This window comes from Ambystoma mexicanum, chromosome 7q (genome assembly GCF_040938575.1).
Source record: "Ambystoma mexicanum isolate Mex_15411 chromosome 7q, UKY_AmexF1_1, whole genome shotgun sequence".
NCBI lineage: Eukaryota > Metazoa > Chordata > Amphibia > Caudata > Ambystomatidae > Ambystoma > Ambystoma mexicanum.
This window is the reverse complement of record NC_090941.1, coordinates 882,348,333-882,369,504: the sequence shown is the minus strand read 5'-3', so window position 1 is coordinate 882,369,504 and position 21,172 is coordinate 882,348,333. Positions and strand designations below refer to the sequence as shown.

The 21,172-nt window shown below is 45.0% G+C and overlaps 1 protein-coding gene across 3 annotated transcripts in view; it reads left to right on the top strand.

Moving 5' to 3' along the window:
- Positions 1–21,172, top strand: part of LOC138527989 (glutamate carboxypeptidase 2-like) — an 898,418-nt gene that overhangs the window by 817,532 nt on the left and 59,714 nt on the right. For 2 of the 3 annotated variants that reach the window (XM_069639404.1, XM_069639405.1), the window contains exon 18: positions 11,417–11,509. In XM_069639404.1, coding sequence (XP_069495505.1) covers positions 11,417–11,509 — 93 coding nt within the window. Of the gene's footprint in view, positions 1–11,416; positions 11,510–15,610; positions 16,613–21,172 lie in introns of those variants that run through there. The other variant, XM_069639406.1, reaches the window with a different exon arrangement.

The window sequence follows — 21,172 nt, the reverse complement described above, 5'->3', positions numbered from 1 at the left end:
ACAGAAAATGCACCAACTTTGCTTTTTTTTGTGATTATTAGGATGTACACACAAGCAAATTAATGTTACATCTCCTAATATTGCATTTACGTGTATGCTTACCAATAGCGAGCATAGCTTTGTCCTCTAAAAGATAAACAAAGGAAAGAGAACAAGCACATTGCAATACGACAATTCTGATTCATTATTTTGGTTCTTTTTCTTTTTACAATTGAAAATAGAAAGAAACAAAACAATTGGTTTGCGTTATGTTTCAGCACCCTAGCTAATCTGACATTTTCAGCCACCGACATACTCCTCACTTAAAACATCACTCACCCAGACAGGCGAAGTTTAAAACTCTTGTGGTCAGGGGCTTTATCAATGGAAACCTCCCTCGCGCAACTCCCGGGAACACAGCCTTGCACTGCCTCAGAATGCTTCAAAGCCAGACAGCTCTCCCTCTCTCTTGTCTTCAAGCCTGCAGCCACGGATCTCCCATCCCTGGAAGTCACTGTTCGCATTCAAATCCCAGGCACCTCTCAGCTCTTCCCCTCATTCTGCCCATTAAAAAAACTCTCACTGTCTATCAACTGCAAGTCATCCTCCCGTGACATCAGCTGTACCACCTCTCCATTCCTACCAGTTTTGTAAAAAACTCTCTGCTCCAGAACAATGAACGCTTCAGGCAAATGTTTCCATTTACCTTCCTGTCGCACATATTTCTGCTCTTCATGAAAAAATTGAATGAATCTCACTATGCTCACGAACTGCATTACAATGTTAGAGGGGCAGTTAATATGTTAGTAAAACAATTAGCATAGGGTTAGTTAATTATGTATTTCTAATGCAGTTTTATGCACATGAAAACATCCAAATTGTACATATGCACTTCTGCGCCTTAAAATGACTAACATGTTTCTAAAAACATTTTGCTAAATGCTTTTAAAAAATAATACTTGCTGAAAAACTGTGCCTGCCACCTATTTCGAAATGGCTGCATTTCCATACTGCATACTGCCAATAAAATCCCCAAATATATCCTTACAGTCACCACCGCCAGCACTAGCAGTAAACGTAAGGCCATCTAACATACCAACATTACCAGCCATGGTGGGAGCACCTGAGCTGAAAAATCAACCGCAGAACCACTCCACACACAAAACAGTTCATGATATTTGACAAAAAAGACAAATCAAACAGTGATCAAGCTCAAAAAAAGGAAAGTTTATAGCGATATCAACGAATGGCAAAAAACACTAAATCAAATGGCTCCTGGGCATTCCTAGGTAATATAAGACTGCCTCAAGAGCCTAAACCCCCCCTACTTGGATCCAGAAAAGACTGCTAGAAGCTCAATTGCCTTGAGCTTTCCAGATAATAATACTGACATGGCTTCAACGTCTAATAATACACCTACACAAAATAAGGAACTAGAAATGACACTTGCTCACATTCAAGAAACTCATATTTCTCTATCTGATAGCTCGATAATGTATGAAGAAATTACAGCCTTCCTTGATGAAGTCACGGATCAGGAAGATGCTAACAACTCAGATAGTGACGATGGAGTACATGCAGTACCCTCAAGCCACCTACCACCTTTGATGGAAAGCATAACAAAGGAATTCCTTCCAATCCCAGGTCGCAAAAGAGTGACAACAGAATCCATCCCCCAACGAGTTAGCACAATGATCTTCCGAATGCTTGAACAAAAGCGAAATACAGTACTAAGTAAACCTAGTATCCTACCAAAGGATCCTAAAAAAGTTCACCCCTCCGAAAAGACAGACAAAACACAAAACAAAAATGGGACGTATAAAAGGTTCATGAGTGATAACACAATATATGTTGAGAGAATATTCCAGGCAAAAGATCATGTAATACTAAACTGGAAAAATGTTATCAAGCTAATCCATCACAGCGCAAAACTTAGTTTTATTTACATCAGAGGACATACAAATAGTGCAATTTATGAGCGAGGAAAGAATTAATTGATTAAAATTGCACCTAAAAAAACACTTCTGAAAGAGGCCGTCTTGGAGTCAGCAAGTGACTTTCTCCAATTGGGCTTTGAATTATCAACCGATAAAGATCATACAAGACCAACAGAAATTGATGAAAGAACGCCTTCAAACCATCCTCATGCAGCTGAATGGCAAATAACAAAAGAAGCAGTTACATGTCAAATAGACCAGAAAATATCAAAGGAGGGAAAACAGGATCATCTCCCCCTAAGTGTCATGATAAATTGCACGAATGAGACACGATCTCTGACACAGAGACAAGTAATAATGACTCAGCAATCAAATGATGAACAGAACTAGAAGTGGATAGCAACCTTCCCGCCCCTCCCCCCCCCATTAGAACCATTGGAGCCAGGAAGAGAACCATCAAAGATTGCTAAAAGTTGGTTCATAGAACACACAAGGTTTCAGTCACTTGTTTAATATCGTCAAATTGGGGTTAGAAAAATATGACACCCTATGCCTACAGGAAACAGGGCTCAGACTATCCCCCATCTGTGATGTATATGTCTGTTACCTTAACCCTGCCACAAAGGGGAAGTTGGCAGACCGTATTGTGGTCTGCTTACACTTGTCCGAAGAGGTGTATGATTAACGGTCAAGGCAACACAAAATCTGAATGCCTTAGTCCAAATAACAGTCAAAAAACAATCAAATTCGAACAAAAAAATGATCCTTGTTATATGCAACATGTACAGTAGCACAGATAAGTGCAATAATGACATCTTTATTGCCACCATTGTAAAGGAAATAGACAACATACTATTGGATCACAAATATCCTTATATCCTCCTTTGCAGCGATTTAAATATGCATCTTGTGGATGAACATGGTTTGATTATAAATAGCAGAAACTTGACTAAAAATTCACTCAAATGGTCAGAGGAAATCTTAGGACGTGAATTTCAGATGCTTAATGCCCAAACGCAAGGCGATATTCCCGGAAATTCAACCTGGAAGAGCGGCTTACTATCTGCCTGCTTAGATTATGCATTTGTCTCCACTAACCTTGTGCAACACATAGAAAGATTTGATGTCATTCAGATGACAAGTGACCATAATCTCTTGGAAATAACTTGATGACGCCAGAGATGACATCCCAGAATATGATCAGCCCCTAGAAATATCACGAGGGAGAAACAGACTGTGCCTAAAAACCAAAGATGTAATCAGATTAACAAAAAAATGTGAAAGAGTTCTAAGTGGTTACTCCATGAAATCCTCAGACCCCATGATAAGCCATCGTTCACACCAATTCACATAACAAACAGCCTGGTGAGTGAAGAGAAGAAATCTCTGAGCGGAACTGAGAAAAATTCTCAAATTTAAACGCATAGGTATTTCGATCCTCATAAAAAAGAAGAAGCAAAGGTTTAAAAATTGGCTAATTGCAACTAAGGCAGCTAGAGCGCAATACCCATCTTTAAAAAAGGCAACAGAAAGGTCCCAAGAAATTACCGACCCATTGCCAAGCTTAATATCATGGGCAAACTATTTGGATCAATCTTGTTGCAAGACTTGAACAACTAGGTAACAAAAAGTGGCCGCCTGGATAATAGACAAACTGGTTTTGTCAAACTTATTGGTACCGCCTATGATACTGAGTCTACTAAAACTCAGAGCTATTCAGCAAAAAGTGACCTACTATCTCGCGTTTATCGCCCTCAAACAAGCTTTCGATAGTGTCAATAGGCAGAAGCTTTGGACGAAACTCTGTATGTGGGGATGCCCTGAAGATTTGGTGAGTGCCAGCTCTGCTCTATTCTCCAAAACATCTATCCAGGTACGGATGTCAACTAAACGCGATCTTACAAAAATATTGTGCCCTAAAACAGGGGTGCCCAGTAGCAGCCACCTTATTCAATTTGTACATTTCGGACCTACAATACAAACAAAATGATGTGATTGCTTTTCTACCAAAGATCAATACGCTGCTAGTCCCACGAATCCTGCATGCAGCTGATCTGGTTTTTATAGTCTAAACACCCATTGGCCTATAACGCAGACTGAACGATTTCCGAACGTATACCATCAAAAATGATCTAAAGATAAACACAAAGAAAACATGCATTATGGAAGTAGACAGTCTTAACAAGCAGCCTTGTAAAAGGAAAAATAATTTCACATAGACTCTGGATAACAAAATCTTGTCACAGGTGAAGTCGATGACATATCTTGGCATTCAGTTTAACTTAAATATTAATGAAAAATAATGGCTTGAAACCTTAAGATCCAAAGCAATAAGACTAACAGTGCAGTGCCGAGCAATCCTAAAATTATATAGGACAATCATACCAATAATTTCCATCTATAAAAAGAGAGTGCTTCCAATCTTGATCTATGGAGCAGAGGCCCTTCTCAACCTAGTCTGGCAAACATGGCCATTCTGGAAGGTTTGTTCTGGCGACGAGTACTGAAACTCCCTAAGGTTCTTCCAATAGCCACAATAAGATATGAACTGGGTCTCCAATCCCTGGAATCTGCTGTCCTCTGGAAGACATTGGGCCTTATTACGAGTCTGGCGGTAAGAAACAGCCGTTACTGGCATGCCGGTACTAACGCGTCCGTGTTGCACTGCCCCGTAATCAACGGGTGATTACAAGTCTGCATGCACGTGCGCACCAGCATGCCGGTAATGGAAGTGCTGCCATGCCTGTAAGGTCCTTGCCAGCCCCGATAGCAACATCACTGAATGCGCAGAGACCTCCACCGGCATCGCGGTTTCCGCTAAGAACGCCATCGTTCACAACGGTACCGCTAATACCGGTATCAGTATTAAAGACACCGGAAGCAACGTCATCGCGCCAGAACGGGGAATGCGCCAGCAGCCATCTTTGAACACACAATCCATTGCCATGCACTGCAGACAGGACCTGTATCAGGAAACACACTACCCTGCCAGATCATGTCTACGGAAACCAGAAAAGGTGCCCCTCGCCTGCGAAAACCCAGGTTTAGTGATGATGAACTGAACATGCTCGAAGATACACTCATAGAGCATTCTGATGTAGTATTTTGCACTGACCTGCTCTGTGCAGCGCAAATTAGGGAAAAAAAACATATGGGAGGAGGTGGCCAGGAAGGTATCTGCTGTGGGGACAAGCCCACGCAGTGTGAAGGACTGTCGGAAGAGATGGGATGACCTGCGGCTGCGAGTCAGAAACATCCTGTCCGCCAACTGCAGCCAGGGGCAGGCGACAGGTGGTGGACCTGCCACACCCATGAAGTTGGCATCGTGGGAGGAGGCGTGTAGCTCCATGATGAACATGGAGGCAATTGAAGGAGTCGGCCATGCGGAGACAGGTGTCCCATCATCGGACGATGACAGTGAGTGACCCTTTGCGCAATACAGAAGCCACCACACACACACCTGATATCCCAAGAACAAAAGTACTCCAAAAGGGAAGTAGATGAGAGCAAATGCATGGCCCATCAGCCCCACACAAGGAAACCCAATTCCACAAACAAAATGCCCACACAATTGCACACACAAACAACATATGCATGCACACACACACACACACATCCATGTAGAGATTCTGCCATCACCACCGTCCCATTAAATTGCATGCTGCACGCCTCTCCACTACCAAATACACAAGTGATACCCAACCAAACAGTTCATGGCACACAACTCCTGAGCCATGGCTACAGCATGGAAGCCACAACACACCTGTAGGCCTCCCAACAGACACCACGGGCATCTTGGCAGCACAGAAGGGTGCTAATACAATTCCCCCCTCCAATCCTGCATGCACCATGTGTGCCCCTCAAACATTCAAACTACAATGCACATGACCCAAATTGTACCAACATCGATGCATGCAGGATGTAAGTGCTCCCATGACTGATGCCCTGCCTCTCCATCCCCCAGGCACGGATCCAGACAGCGACAGGGAAGACACCTGCATGCATTGGCAGGGGTGAGGATGACGCCACCAGGCCATCAACCTCTAGAGCTGCATCGCGCAAGACTGGCACACCTACATCACCACGCACCAGTGCCCAACAGGGTGCACACCCCCAAGGCCAGGAGGAGCAGCCACCTGTAACAGGAGCACAGGAGCACCATGCTGGAGACACATGTGCCATCAAGGCCCACTTGCATAACGATGCAGCGCCCAAAAGGGCGCACCAATGTGTAAACTGGCCCCCCAGAACACACCTCATACGAGCGATGATACTAACACAGTGGACAGTGATGTGGAGGGTACACATTCTATGTCCATGAGTTCCATCGGCAAGATGGCAGCCTCAGCACAACATAGCGCTGAGGAGGACGATGGGCCTGGAGATGAACTCACTGCAGGACCTACCATGTTGGGGGATGGCCAACACACCCTTAGCATGCAGGGCACACCACAGTGCTTGCCTGAACATGTGGCTGGTGCACACAGCACTGAGGAGGAGATGGCTGAACAAGGATTCAGCCCCGTGAGGAGCATATCACCACCTCCCGTACAACCATCAGTAAGCACTTCCATACGGGACATCGAGGGACGGCTGAGTCGAATGGAGGCCAGACAGCAAGCCATGCATGACGTGGTCAAGGAGCACTTGGCCGAAGGGGAGACCACACGCAGGGCCAACAGGGAGAACACACAGGCTATCATCCGGGCAGTAAACCGTGTAGCGAGGCGGGTACATGAGGGTATCTTGGCCTTGACACAGGTTGTCGACTGTATGGCTGGCAACATGGCGCAACAACCTCCTGCCCTGGCCGAGCCACAACCACCATCGTTGAGCACAACACCTGCAAGCTCTACACAGACAAGCCCTGTGCGCAGGTCCCTGCGTAGTGTGCACCGCACGGAGCTACAAACCCATCCATCGAAAGGGGGGCGACAATAGCCAGGGACAATGGGAGATGTAATGTGGCAGTCCTATTGGACTCATTTTGGGTTGAGGGGGCGTGGATGTGCAGGGGTGTTGGGGGGTGGGGTGTGAGTGGTCTCTAGTGTGAAGCGGGTGGAGAGTTAATTCATGTACACAGTTCAATTTCATGAATACACCTGTTGTGTGAAAAAAAGCTACTTGACCGGACATTGCTTCTTGAGTGTTTGTCAATTTACTGTTCAAATGTGACCAGTGCCCAGAGTCCCCCAATCCCAGTGCCCAGTGTCACACATAGCCGGCACCTTCTGTGACCCATTGCATCAACACTATTGTGCTATCAATGATTGCTGTACAGTACGTCCCTCACGCGTATCGCGACATGGCCGATGTGCAGCATCTTCTTCATCATCTTCACTCGGTGGTATCTGGTCCATGTCAGGTGGCAGAGGTACGTTGCGCAGGATGGCACATGCCAATACAATCTTGCCCACCTTCTCGGGCCCATAAATGAGTGCCCCACCTGACCTGCTGAGGCAGCGAAACTGTGTCTTCAACAGGCCAAAAGTCTGCTCTATCACCACACGAGTGCGTCTATGTGCCCGATTGTAGTCCTCTTTGTGCCGGGTCAGTGGATGCCTGACAGGGGTGAGGAGCCATGGCTTCAGGGGATAGCCAGCATCAACTGCATGGGAGCAGAATTAAGTGTCATTGTGAGTATTCATGCCATTCCATGTGAGCACTGTCTGTACATTGTTCATGTCCATATGCAGTACTTATGAATTGTCAGCCATTGCCTTCACAACTGTGCATGCATCAGGCCTGTGTACTACTCGGCAAGCCATGGTGGGGGGCATGGGTGACGTACAAAACTTAAGGACCATTACATGAGATACACCACTCACCCAGGTGAAGTGTGAAGGTCCATGAATTACTCACATGTGAGGGGTGTGTGGCCGGGAATGAAACCAAATGCATGTTGAGCACTGTGTGAAGCATTTGGCTGATGTACAACATGATACAGGTGGGTTTGACTATCATGCTTTTAGGGAATTGATGACGCCATGCACATGTCCCTCAACGCCTTCACCAATGTAACCATGGCACAATGTGATTGGTGGTATGGTCCGCCAGTGTAGGGATACGTCCCTTTTGTGGTGCAGGGTGTCAACTGGCATGCTGGTACTACCCCCCCCCCAATGAACACCATGGGCCTGTGGTCAGACTTACCCAGCAGCCAGGCACGTCGTGCAGTATGTCGTTCCATGTAGCGGGGGAGCGTGGAGTTCCGCAGCACCATTGCATCATGTGTGGATCCTGGGTATCTGGCACAGCAATGTGTTATCATCTTGCTAGCATTACACACCATCGGGACATTGATGGAGTGGTATTGCTTCCGATTGTGGTACACCACCTCCTCGGCATGCTGGACTACCAACTCCATGTGGGTGCAGTCGAGGGCACCAATTACGTTCGGCATGCCTGCCAGTGCAAGGAATGCCATTTTGGTGTCATTCACCTCCTGTGCAGTCCGTGGTAAGGATATGTAGTCACTTGCCTGCTTTAGGAGTGCATCCAGCACCTGGTTCAGCACACCGGAAAAACATGGCCGTGAGATGACATGCAGCTGCCGCACTGTGTGCTGGTAGGTGTCTGTGGCCAGGAAGTGGAGCACACTCACCACCTTCAGCACAGGGGGGATGGCGGTGCAGATGTTGATCAGGCTGACCAGGTCATCATGTAGGAGATCCACGATGGTGGTGTCCCTGTCCAGGCGGTACAGGGTGTGGATCTGTGCAGGTGTTAAGTCGAATGGACTGGCCCTTATGCGGGGGATTGGTGGCTGCCTGCCGGGGACCACTGCCTGCACTGGTGCCATTTGCTGGGCCTGTCTCATCCTCCTCCTTCTCCTCCTGTGTCTCCTCTGTAATCCCTGGTGTACTGCCTTCTGAAGGAGTAGCAGTACTGGCATGTCCTTCAGCCCCTATATCGCAACGGCTAGTGAAATTATTTTGGTCTTGGAAGGGGTGTGGTGTGAGGGTGTGCACCTTTTGTGCTGGGCCAGACTCCATTGCCTCCATCTGTGCTGATTGTGGGCACCTGTGGCAGGTCTGTGCACAGCAGATTGCCATTAAGGCCTGTCTTGCGATGCCAGTGTTAACAGCATCATGGTGACCATTCTTACTGCCATCTGGATGCCGGTAAGTGCATGTCTGTCCGACTTATAATGTCCTCTTCCTTGCGGCATGCCGATGTTACTGGCATGACGGCTACGTGTCCGTGCACAGTCCCGAATGGAGGTGCATGCTCACAGCGGGTCTGTGTCGATGCCGGTACAACCGGCATTGCAGGTCATGATAGCCCGGTCCGATAATCGATGCCGGTATTGCCTTACCGGTATCGTTATTACCGCACCGCCAACCTTGTAATGAGGCCCATTATCTCTGTATAGAAAATCCATGATGAGGGATCATCTTCCTCCAATGGACATTATTAGAAATCTAGCAGACAATGACTCTGAAATTTGTTTCGAAGATGGAAAAACAGCTGTGCAATATGGCTTGCAAACATCAAAACCTCTGATGGAATCCTGATATTCAATCCAAACAAAGTTAAAAATAAAATCTAAGAGAGTATGATTGGATAAATAAGTAAACCTCAAGATCAAAATACATTCTATCACTACAGCTACGAGGTGAAAGAAGAGCTCTCAATTGTCTACCTCCATACCTTGTAAAGTCTCCATCCTGTTATTATCGAGATCTGTTTTTAAGGCTACAACAAAATATCCTACCAACGGGCGAAGTTCTACAAAGAAGAAGAACGATGTTGACAAACAATATTAGGTGCAGATATTGCAAAGAAAGCAACTCAAAGGAATCCTCCTTCCATATACTAGTCGTTTGCAAAAATCGAACAGAAATGAGATTGAAATATCTATCCCACCTAAAAGACAAACTTAAGTCTTTGGGCCTCATTACACGGATGGCGGAGAACCATGGCGCTATTAGCGCCATGTTTCATGCCGGTAAAATACCGGCACAGCCTTGGTGGAAAGGGGAATTACCGCCCCATTCCAAGGTTGGCAGGGCGGTAATTCCCCCTTCCACCATTGCCCTTCCCATTCCCATTTTTGCCCCATAGGGCATAATGGGAATGGGGAAGGCGCTAATTACGGTACCGCAAATTGCGGTACCGTAATTAGCTCCCTGGGTCCCTTTGCGGGTTGGTCTTTACCGCCTGCAAAAAGCAGGCGTTAAATTCCCCAACCCGCAAAGGGACCTCGTAGTAAGGCGGTAAGGATTTACCAGTACCGGTAAAATACCGGTACCGGTAAATCCTTACCGCCATCAGTGTAATGAGGCCCTTTGTCAGCTGAAGAATGGGGGGACCTATTGCTGCAAGGGAGAAATGTAACGATGATTCTAGCAACATTGAAATTCCTTGAATTTCTTTTGTCCCCTGAGAGAACTGAATATATAAAAACTACCAGGTTTACACTAGGTTTCTAGGAACACAGTCTCATTCGTGAACTGCCTACCCTTCTGATTAACATAACTCTGCCTCTGGCATGTCACGCCTGTGTCTCATATATGGATATTATTTTTGTAAAGGCATGAGGAGAAGATGATGATGTCTAATGTGTGTCTCTGTTTTGTTTTGAAAGGTTTAAATAAACCAAACAAATCAATACAAAAATAAAAAAGAACGGAACCTGGCCTAATACTATTAGTGAGAGCAAAACATTTACATTTTGCTCTTTTTTTATGTTGGCCAAAATGATCATCAAGCTTAGACATCTTGCCACTATTTTGGCCCCAATATATCTCCAGTACATGCTGGACACCGCCTTCCGAGACCATGTTTATCATTTAGCCACTAGGTGGCTTCTAGTCATTATTCAAATAGCCTGCATCTGCGTGCACTGGCCACATTACAAACACACTGTGAGGAAGAAGAGAATGTGACGTACACACGCTTACCAATCCTTTCCACACGGTCCATTCATTTAAGTAAGTTTACATGCATTGTTAAGGATTGGTTAAAAAATGTAATATATTTAAGATGGGGATATCTACAAAACTCTTTGAATGATTAGTGTATGTCCAAGCCCCAATGGTTTTGGCCAAATACTGGTCCTCCCTTCCTATCCAGAGCTTCCTTAAAAATTGAGCACTCTTATAGAACGCAATAGAAACAGCTTAAGTCTTTACATTATGCATTTTCTTTTTATGTCTGTGTCTCTTCATGTGATCTCACACTTAACATGTATCCGCTGGGTCCATACACTTGACATGGCAGCTGTGGAAAATACAGGTGCCTGGTTAGGTAGAGCAGCACAGCATCCAGTTGTACTAAACCCAGGTAGGGTGAGTGGGCATGTTACATGAATGGGCCTTTCTAATCTCTCATCTGAAAATTCCCCAAAACTGGGAAAGAATGGGTGAATGTCAATGATTCGCCAATAAAAAGAATTGGTGGCATTGCCGAGTACATTTGTGGAGCGCATTATGATTTTAAAATATTTTTTTACTGCAGAGACTGAATTGTGATGTATTTGTTTGATTTTTCTGCAGCCCGCTAGCTGTGAGATCCATGAATGATCAGCTCATGTTTCTGGAAAGAGCATTTATTGATCCCCTCGGGTTACCAGGCAGACCATTCTATAGGTATGTAAAATCCAGTTTTGATTGATTATATGGTTCCTCTGTTGCTGCGAAGCAAATTGTTATTATAAAATAAATTTTTATTCTGCATGTTAAACGATTTGCAGACCCTTGTGATTGTTTTGAAACACAAACCATTGCCAAATTAGTTGTAGACATTCCAATTTGATCTGTTGAAACGTATAGCTTCGTACTGTTGTTTGGATACCAGAACAGACAACAGGATGAAAATACGAGAGATGGTGAAATGTGGAACAGTATGTACTGTTTTGGGATGTGCACATGACAAGGGTACCGGCCTTGCAGTGAGCTAGTGGGTTGAAAAGAAGGGCAAGTCAGGCACTGCAGAAGAAGCAATTTTAGGATACATGGGGATGGATGTGTGGTTTGTGCCTGTAATCTACCATATACTCGTGTATTCCATGACTAGAACTCGGGGTAGTTTATAACTTTGTATCCAAATAGTATTTACAAAGGAATGCATGTTCTATATTTTCACAGCAGCCTATCAAACATTACAACACAAAAACATGTGCCTAGTAAAACCACAACACATAGTTTGAAACTACTGTGACACATTTCCATGCTTCAGGCTGGACCTAGGGTCATCATGGGAGCCAGAAATGGCAACCTGCTCCAGGCCTCCCTAGCCCATCCCTGTCCTTGTTTCTCTGCATGACCCTATTTGTGATATTACTGTTTTGTGGTCTAGGAATTTGTCATTACATAAGCAGCATAAAAGAGTTGTGACAATGTATTCTACAGTTCATGCATGGAATGACCAAAGCATGCTTGCATGAGCCTTCATGCATAGTGTAAGGGGGTGGAAGGAGGAAACTGACACACAGATGCCATGATTTTTTCATGATTTTTGCCAAAGACTTATATTCATGAGAAAATAAAGGAAAGCCCCTATCTGATCCTATTGGTATGAGGGCTTTCCCTACCTCAACTGAATACTAGGGGTGTGTCAGAATATCTGTCACCAAAAGTCCATAATCCTGTGTCAAAATCAATTTCCTTCCCTTAAACTTCTAACTAAACTTAAAGGTTGGTGAGTCTTCTTAATTCAGAAGAATGAATCCCTTTTTCTGTTGAACGGACTACCTTGCCAGTAGTCTCGAGGGACGATTTCCTGAGGGAATTACTCCCTTCCCCAGGATGCAGTTCCTTTCAAAGGCACCACACAACGTTCCAGATTGAAAAGTCTCAATACAGCAACTTCAAAACCTTGATGCCAAGAGAATGACCTTCCCTGACCTACACAACTGAGCAACCATTAACAATTAGCCCCACTGGGCATGCTCGGACAGGTGCATGCAATGTGAGGAGGGGAGATTTTTTGTGTAGGAGTATTAAGTATGGTAGATGGAGATTAGTAGTTGGGGTGAGAGAGCAAGATAGAATGAGAGGAAAGCAGAGGTGGAGAAGTGAGAAGGAGAGCAGAGATGAAGTCGGGACAGTCAAGAGTGGAGGAGAGAGAAGGCAGAGTGGCTATGAAGGAGGGAGATTAATGAGTGGCAGAGAATAGAGGTGAAGGAGGGATGGTCAAGACAAGAGGTGGGAGAGGAACAGCAGAGGCAAAGGAGGACGATCGTAGAGCAGTTGGGAGACGGAGAGAAAAGCATGGCAGAGGTGGCGAGAGTTAAGGCATGGTGGAATGTCAAGTAGGAAATGAGCATGAGCTCGGGTAACATTGATCTTCTGGGGGAAGGTGAAAAAAGGTAGAATTCCTTTGAGAAGGAAGAGCTGAAAGTGTGACTTCTTGGCAATGTCCTGAGTGTAAGGGAGGAAGGAGAGAGAGGAGTTGAAGGTAACTCCAAGGTTTCTGGCTTCAGAAGACGGTGCAGGGGAGAGCCCATGGAGGAAGGCCAGAGTGAAGGGAAGAAGGCGGGAGCAGGGGTCCCAATGGGAAAAATCTCAGTTTTCCTGTCATTGAGGCAGAGATAATTGGAAGTGAACCAAGCATTGCATGGCAGATAGGCAGCCAGGGATGATGGAAGGTGCAAGAGGGTCAGTAGGAAGTTTGAAAAAGAATTGTGTGTCGTCTGCATAACGCTGGAAGTGGGGGAGAAGGAAGAGATGAGGAGTGCCAGCTGAGTAAGGTAGATGTTAAAAAGCCAAGGGGAGAGGATAGAGCCCTGGGGGACACCAAAGGTCGAGAAGGAAGTAGGAGAGGAGAAGGTGCCCAGGATGACTTGGGAAAAGCCGTTAGTTAGGAAGGAGGTCAGCCAGTCCAGTGCCCGTTCAGAGATACCAAGGGTGTTGTGGAGTCTTTGTATGAGGATGGAGTGGTTAACCATGTCAAAGGCAGAGGAGAGATCAAGCAGGATGAGCAGTTCTTCACAGGTGTTCAGTAGAGCAGTTTCTGTGCCTCTGGATGCTCAGAATCCTGATTGATGGTCATGGAGACCACCAACAAGTTCAGTGTGAAAGTTGAGCTGGCGAAACGCCAACTTCTCCAGCAGTTTACCCAGGAACGGGGTGACAGAAATAAGGCAGTAGTTGGCTGGACAGGTAGGGACTGCTGACATTTTTTTAAGTAAGGAGGGGGCGCACAAGGGAGTGCTTGAGGGACGAGGGGAAGAACCAGTGGAAAAAGAATGGTTGCAGAGATCACCGAGTGCAGGGGCAAGACAGACAATGTGGTCCTTGATGGTTCTGGATGAGCAAGAGGAAACCAGTTTGGAAGAGACCTTCATGGAGTGGACAATTCTCCAGCATAGGGTCTGGCATGGATTCACATGCTCATGAATATTCCCTGTCGTCAGGCTGGAAATCCTCGGTAAAGAAAAAAATAAGTATCAGTTTCGTTTCTGATCTGTCCTTCTTAGTAGTAACCAATCACTGGTCTCTGGGTCATACTGCCCCCAGCCAATGACTGCCCTCTCCCTAAGCCCCTCCCCTGGCAGCTATCCTCAGATTTTTACCGCACGTTCAAGTGTTGGGAGTCCTCATGCTATAGCTCTCTAGCTTTTACTGCGTTTTGTGTTTTTTCAAAGAGTCAATCTCATTTTTTCGGTCAATCGAGCCTCAAGCTCCACCGTTTCTACTTCCGATCAACAGGGACCCGTTTCAGAATTTTCTACGACCTTCAAGGGCAAAGTTTTGTCGAGTTATGCTTCTTGAAGGATTCCAGACGATCTGAGGCCTACCTCGTGGACATGGCCCAGGACAAGGGAAGCTCGACGCCCGGATCCAAGCTGTTCAGGAACTGCCCTGGATGCGGATTACAGAATGTTTTCAAGGAGAATGAGCATTCGAGATGTCTCTACTGCTTTCACAAAGACAAAACGCACGATTACGGGCGTCTCATGTACTGTGGCCACTACTAGCTGCAGGTATGTATCCTGAGAGTCCTGCGTTTTTACTTTAACCTTTTTACTTTACCCCTTCTACTGACTACTTCCGTTTCTCCGGTTCTTGCACCATTGGGTACATTTCTACCAGAACCCGGGAAACTTGCACCTGTCCGCAACATCTGTCACGCTGACCCATTTCACTCTATGCTAGCGCGGATGGCTCGTTTGGGACTTTCCTGCACTTTTCTTTTTAATTGGCTAGGAACTAGGTCTTTTACTAGCTTCTAAGGCCCTGATTAATTCTACCTTTCGTGATCTATTCCTTTGGCATTCGCCACTGGCTTCTGCTTGCGGGTTCCCGCACGGGTTTCTGCTTGTCCAGTGGTATTGAACAGCAGCATCGTGTAGTGAAGAACTCCACGCATCAGTCTTGTGACAACGTGGCTGCCGGCCCTCCACTTGTTTAAGCAGGTGAGCGCTACACCCTCAGCTTTACTTGTAGTATTCTTTCTACTTGTATTTTGGCCCCTGTGGGTTTGTCTATTGATTTAACGTGTGTGTTGTGAGCACTGATATTGCTATGTGTAAAAGCTCATATTAGAAGCTTTTCCTATATTATATATCTTGTAGGACTGATTTCTCCTCCTACGCCAACTTACCCATTGAAGTTGATCCCCCACGAGCACCAAATATGGTATTTTAACCCTTCCTTTTGTCCTTTAGTTCATTTATTTGAACTTTTCAAAGTATTTAAGCTATTCTCCAGCTGATCCTTTGTCTTTATATGTTTTTAACTCTACAGGTGCTATGAGACTGACCCAGATCAAGTCTGTGACTCCATACGAACTAGGTTTTTTGTTGTAACGACCCTCTCCTGATGAATGTTCGTCATTTGTGTTTATGAACAGAAACATGTCGAGACAGCTCTCTACATTAAAGACAGAGACATGAAAATATGATATACTAATCCTAATGGAGTTTCGTACACTGCTATTTGTCTTAGATGTACCTTGTTTTTTCTTGAATTTGTTTTAGCTAGCATTTTTTGCCTATTACGTATTCCTATGTTTGATATCTGTTGTTAAGTTTTGTATTGTGGACCTGTGAATTTAATCATGTTTTTTAACCATGACGATTTATTATTACAAATGATGCTCATTTTTTTAGAAGTGTCTGGTTCTCCCCCTCCTTTTTAGAGGTTTAGACTCTAGCCCATGTTCCACGAGCTCTGTCTTCTATTATATATTGGTCTTGATCCACCCGGATGTAGACAGAGTAGACACGGCCAACCAGTTTGAACAGTGGTCTACCGGGTTTTCCTCTTTTTATAATAAGGCATAATAATGCACCCCATCCCAAATTGAAAGCACCTTAATATCCCTCTGAACCGACCAAATGCTCCAGCATAGTTGAAGATTCCTTTTCTTTTAAGTGAAAACATTTCACTCCTCCTGATATGGGTAGAGTGTCATTACATACAAGATACATCAAAGAAGTAATTTCACTGAGTTAGCGGGACTATCTGTGAACTCTGCAGCTCTATAAATAGTGTTATTAAAGCTCCCTGAATGTTGAGAATACATTGCAGGTGGAAAAGTACAGAAGCATTGTTCTCTTTCAAGAGATTCTCATGCCGGGATGCAGTGGTTATTTTACCACATGTACAATTTGAAAACAGAAACAAAGTTTATAGAGTTTCCCCAGTGTGTTTCCGACACCTAATTCACTTGCTGCAAACACAATTTTGTAACAAGGAAATGTTTTAGTGTTCTTTTTGATATACTGTGTAAAAAGTTTAAATTTTGTTTGGCTAATCTGCACAATAAAAAATAATTTTAAAAAACACAGGAAACCTCCGCTCTACAGACACAGAACCTGGGTGAGACAGAAGGTGGAAACTAACAGAGTGGTGGACAGGCCAAGTATACGTTAGGTCCAGGGCCCCAATCCCAAACCAGCCCAGTTGCCCTAAGGGGTAACCATCAGTAGCAGAAAGATCCTGTTTGGAGAAGGTCACAGATTGGAGAGCAGCACAAGAAGTGGTAGCTGGAGTGATGGAAGACATCAGTCGAGAGCTGGAGCAGGGGGTGACATTAGAGGAAGAGAGCAAGAGTAGGTAGTTATAGTTAAGAAGTTGAAGGAGGAGGTATTAACACAAATAGGAGGAAGTTGAAGGTGGAGGAGGTGATAGCATCAGAAAAAGTCCAGATGAGGTGGCCAGAATCATAATGCAGGAAGAAGTGATGAAATCCAAGGGGAAAGATGGGGTGTGAACGATCAGAGGCTGGTAGTGACACAGATGAGATATCTTAATGGGGAGAGTGTGTTATGTAAGAGGTGGCGGAAGAAACATAACAAGGTGGAAGTGATGGTGAGGTTGTTGGGAGACTAACATTGAGGGAAGGAGGATATACCCCAGAGAAGATAAAACTCTGAGTAGCAGGAGGGTTGGAGGTAGTAACAGGGAGGACAAATCTGCTTCTAACAACCTGGGAGAAGGATGACAGGGAAAGGAGGATTGGTAAAGAAAACTACAAGAACGCCCACAAGAGTAGGGACAACGTTGAAAGCTGAAATCAATCTCTCATCCCAACCTACGAAGGTTCAGGCTGTCTGTGGAGGAACAAGACAGAGTCAGAGATATTAATGCAGGAGTAGGGAGGTGATAACAGTAGATGACAAAGGGTTACAAGGCTTAGCATACCTAAAAGGACTTCTCCCACTCTCTCCAGGCCTCTCCATCTGACTAACCATGGGGATAGACTACAGTAGTCTTTGGGGTCTAGGTCTCGGAAGGCCACAGTAGGTCAGTGAACACAAGAAGGGTTCAGGAAACCTTAGTCCCACAATGAGACCACCCATTGAGGAAGAGTTTGGGACCTTGAATCCAGCAAAGCCAGGAAAGGGTACCAAAACACCTCTTGAACAGTGGGAGAGATATTGGGCTTAATTACGAGGTCGGCGGTAACCCGCTGGTGCTACCAGCGGGTTACCGCCACCTGGTATCCCAGTGTCACTGGGATATTACAGGTGGCGACGAGCTGGGACGTCAGGTGGTGGGAACTGTAATTTTAAGAGCAATTGTGTTTATTTATGGGTTGAAATTACATGAGACCAGCAAACACACTGTGTAGTGAGACTAACCTGTATGTAGATGCTGGTTCATGAATGTATTATACTTACAGCTAGCACTGCTAAACTCTGAGTTTTAATTTAACGTTATATCTTTGGTTGATTAATTGTGATTTGTGTTTTAATGTATGTAACTAGCGTTTTTCTTTTTTATATTTTACGTTTTTCAAGTGTATAATGGATTCTAACATTGAATTTATTTTGATGTTTTTTGTTAACAATAATATTGTAAAGTTGATTTATATCAGCTATGTCAAAAAAAAGGTAATTCCCCATTCCCGTGGAGTCCCATGGGACTCCACGGGAATGGGGAAACGGAAGCACTGTTACTAATGGTGCCGGTGCTTCTGTGAAATCCATGCCTGCAGGGGCTGGTACTCCCTGCAGGTCAGACCTGCTGGGAGATCCGGACCCTGCAGGTCCGTAAAGGGTGCTGGTCCGTTGCTACTGGCACCCTTATTTCCAGACCGCCAGATTTGGAATGAGGCCCATTGTGTTGGGGCAGGGTCTCTGAGGAGAAAGGGACCCAATGTGATCTTGGCGAAAACCATCCTTACCATTGTTTTCTTTAATGAAGGACCCATTTTCATTAAAGTGGGCTCTTCATACAACAAATCCCCTGATGAAGATACTGAACTACAAAATATAGTATTGGCATCCTTTTTGGTCAGCGATGGACCCTGCAAAGGTGAGGAATAATCTGCAGCCATCTATAATCTGCCAAAAGCTCCTCTCACTTGACCTGCAAGAACATGGAGTGAGGAGACTTTCCCCCACCTTACCAAAAATTCTGCCTATCGACACCTCATTGTGATGTTGGCAGGCAGCAGGTAGTGTTGGAGTTTGGAGCTTTCCCAAGACCCTATGTAGTTCTTAAAAACATGCCCATGGTTCTACCAAGACTCCAGCTGAAGAGATGGTTGTGTCATCTAGCCCAATTACCTATATGTCATGTTAAGTCTGCTGTGCATCAGGATGTGCTTGAAACATTTCATTCAGACACTCTATAAGGTGCGTGTATACTGAAAACCATAAGGAACTACCTTGTCGGCCATATCAAAAATAAATGTGACGGTCCCACAACATCCAGTAGTTTATCCTCTCGTATTCCAAGAGACCTTTCAAAACCATTGTTGGGCTTCTTCTGCCAATGAAGCATTAAATTAAAAAGGCTCAGCTGACTTCAGGTGTAACACACACTTTACCTGCTACACCAGAACAGATTCTGCGTATAACACTGTCTCTCTGTGTCTACCAGTGCTCATTTCTCCATTCTGTGTAGAGGTTCACAAGGCCCATGGGTGGCAAGGCCTTGTCTCTAGGAACATCTCCTCCCCTTGTTTATCCATGACTGACTCCATACCATGATCTACTTTAATTTAGGGGTCTGAGGTATGGTCAGAAAATCATTGAATGACACATTTCATCACTTTATGATGATTGGAAACCTGATTTGTTGCCATCATCAAAATGATCCCCACCTTCGAGCGAGGAGGTAGAGGGAGTCGCCCACTTGCAAAACCACTACATGTTTTCCATCAGATAACAGGGGCAGTGAGAACCATGAAGGGTAGCTCAGGAATGTTTCTGTGACTCTTGCTAGTACTGATTTGAAAAAAGGGGGCTGCAGACCTCAACACCACTGTCTTGAGTGGGTTCTGTTGCTCTATTAAATAATGCTGCCCTCTTATTGTCCGGGAGGGGGCGATCTGAGAGAAAGAGGAGCCAGAATGTATCCACACTGCCTGGGTGAGATGAAGCCTCAAGCACTCTGGGGCTGTGATCCCTATCAATTAAAAGTGCCAAAGCCATTGTAAAAGCATTTGCAAGAGAGGACTTAATTGGTAAATAACTTCTTCATTTCCTGTGTGGACACAACCTTGCCAGGGGGAGAAACATTAGCCAGCCAGCCAAAGCTTCCAGGTGGCCTTGGATAGAGTTAATATCTAGGTTCCATCGTTTCTCACCAACAAATCAAAATATACAAAATTACAGAAAGAGGGCTTGTGTAAGCTAAATTGTGTCTTTGAAGTCTATAATTAACCCTTTCTAGCCTTTGTGACTTGCAATAACCAGAAACAAATACATTATCGGGGCACGACGTGGCAGTCTTTGAAGCAAGTCGAAGTGCAGCAAGGAAATGAAAACTACGGTTAAGGTATGGCACACGAAAATGGGAACAAGGTGTAACCAGAAAAAGGGACGAGACAAACATTCTGAATAAAATTGCAGAGGCCAGACATTCCAGTCTAAGAGTGACGAAGGTCAGAGCCAGATGCTAAAACACAGAACACCATCCTTATCCAATAACATGTACGGTATGAGCCATGAACAGAAATATTTCTGCCAAATATGGAAGTAGGCCCCCTGCCTATGTTTGGGGGCCCATAGTGAGTGCAGCAAGGGGATTGGGTCCTGCACCGCGGTCGAGCATCATCAGCTCAGTGGCAGTAAGTGGATGATCCCCTGGTTGCCATCACTGGACCCCCATCCCAAGGCAGCTGTCATTTGGGAAAAATAAGTGAGCTTGAGAGTGTGCAGACCAGACGTGGTTACAGAAAGAGAGAGCCCTGTATAGGAGAAAGAGGACAGTTTTAGTGGTACTGATCGAAGAGTGTACTGTCATGTGGTAGGACCCATTCCACCCCTGTGGGGTAAAAGTAGTGCATGAGATACCGTTTCATGTCAGCATTTCTCTCAAATAAGTGAACTAGCATTGGCCTGACAAGACCTAATAGAAAGTAGTGCTATAATATAGTGCCTTGAAGCAAGAAAGCAAGTCATGTGCTATAAACCTATAGTGCAGCCCAACGTGACATATTTAGAATATAGCGCCTAGACAAAAGGCCCGTCTATACTGCATAGCAACGTAGTACTTCAAACAGCAGAGAGGAGCTCTAGTCTCTTTGTTGCTCACATAGGCCCCTAGAGGCCTTTAGTAGCCTTATATTTGCAAAGCCAGTGCCATTTTCATTAAAGCAAATCTCTTTGCAGTTCTAAACAGCAGGAACATTTATAAATGCATGCATTCAAACATGTTCTTCAAGGCAGTTATGAGCAGGACTGTGCAAGAACCACATATGCCTAAAACACTGCTCTAGCAGGACATGCTTTAGGATCCATTTTATTCTCCATTTATTTATTTTATTCTGCTAAACAGTAGGCGTTAAAGTACCTACCCGCAAAGGAACCTCGTAGTAAGGCGGTAAGGGTTTACCGGTACCGGTGCCCT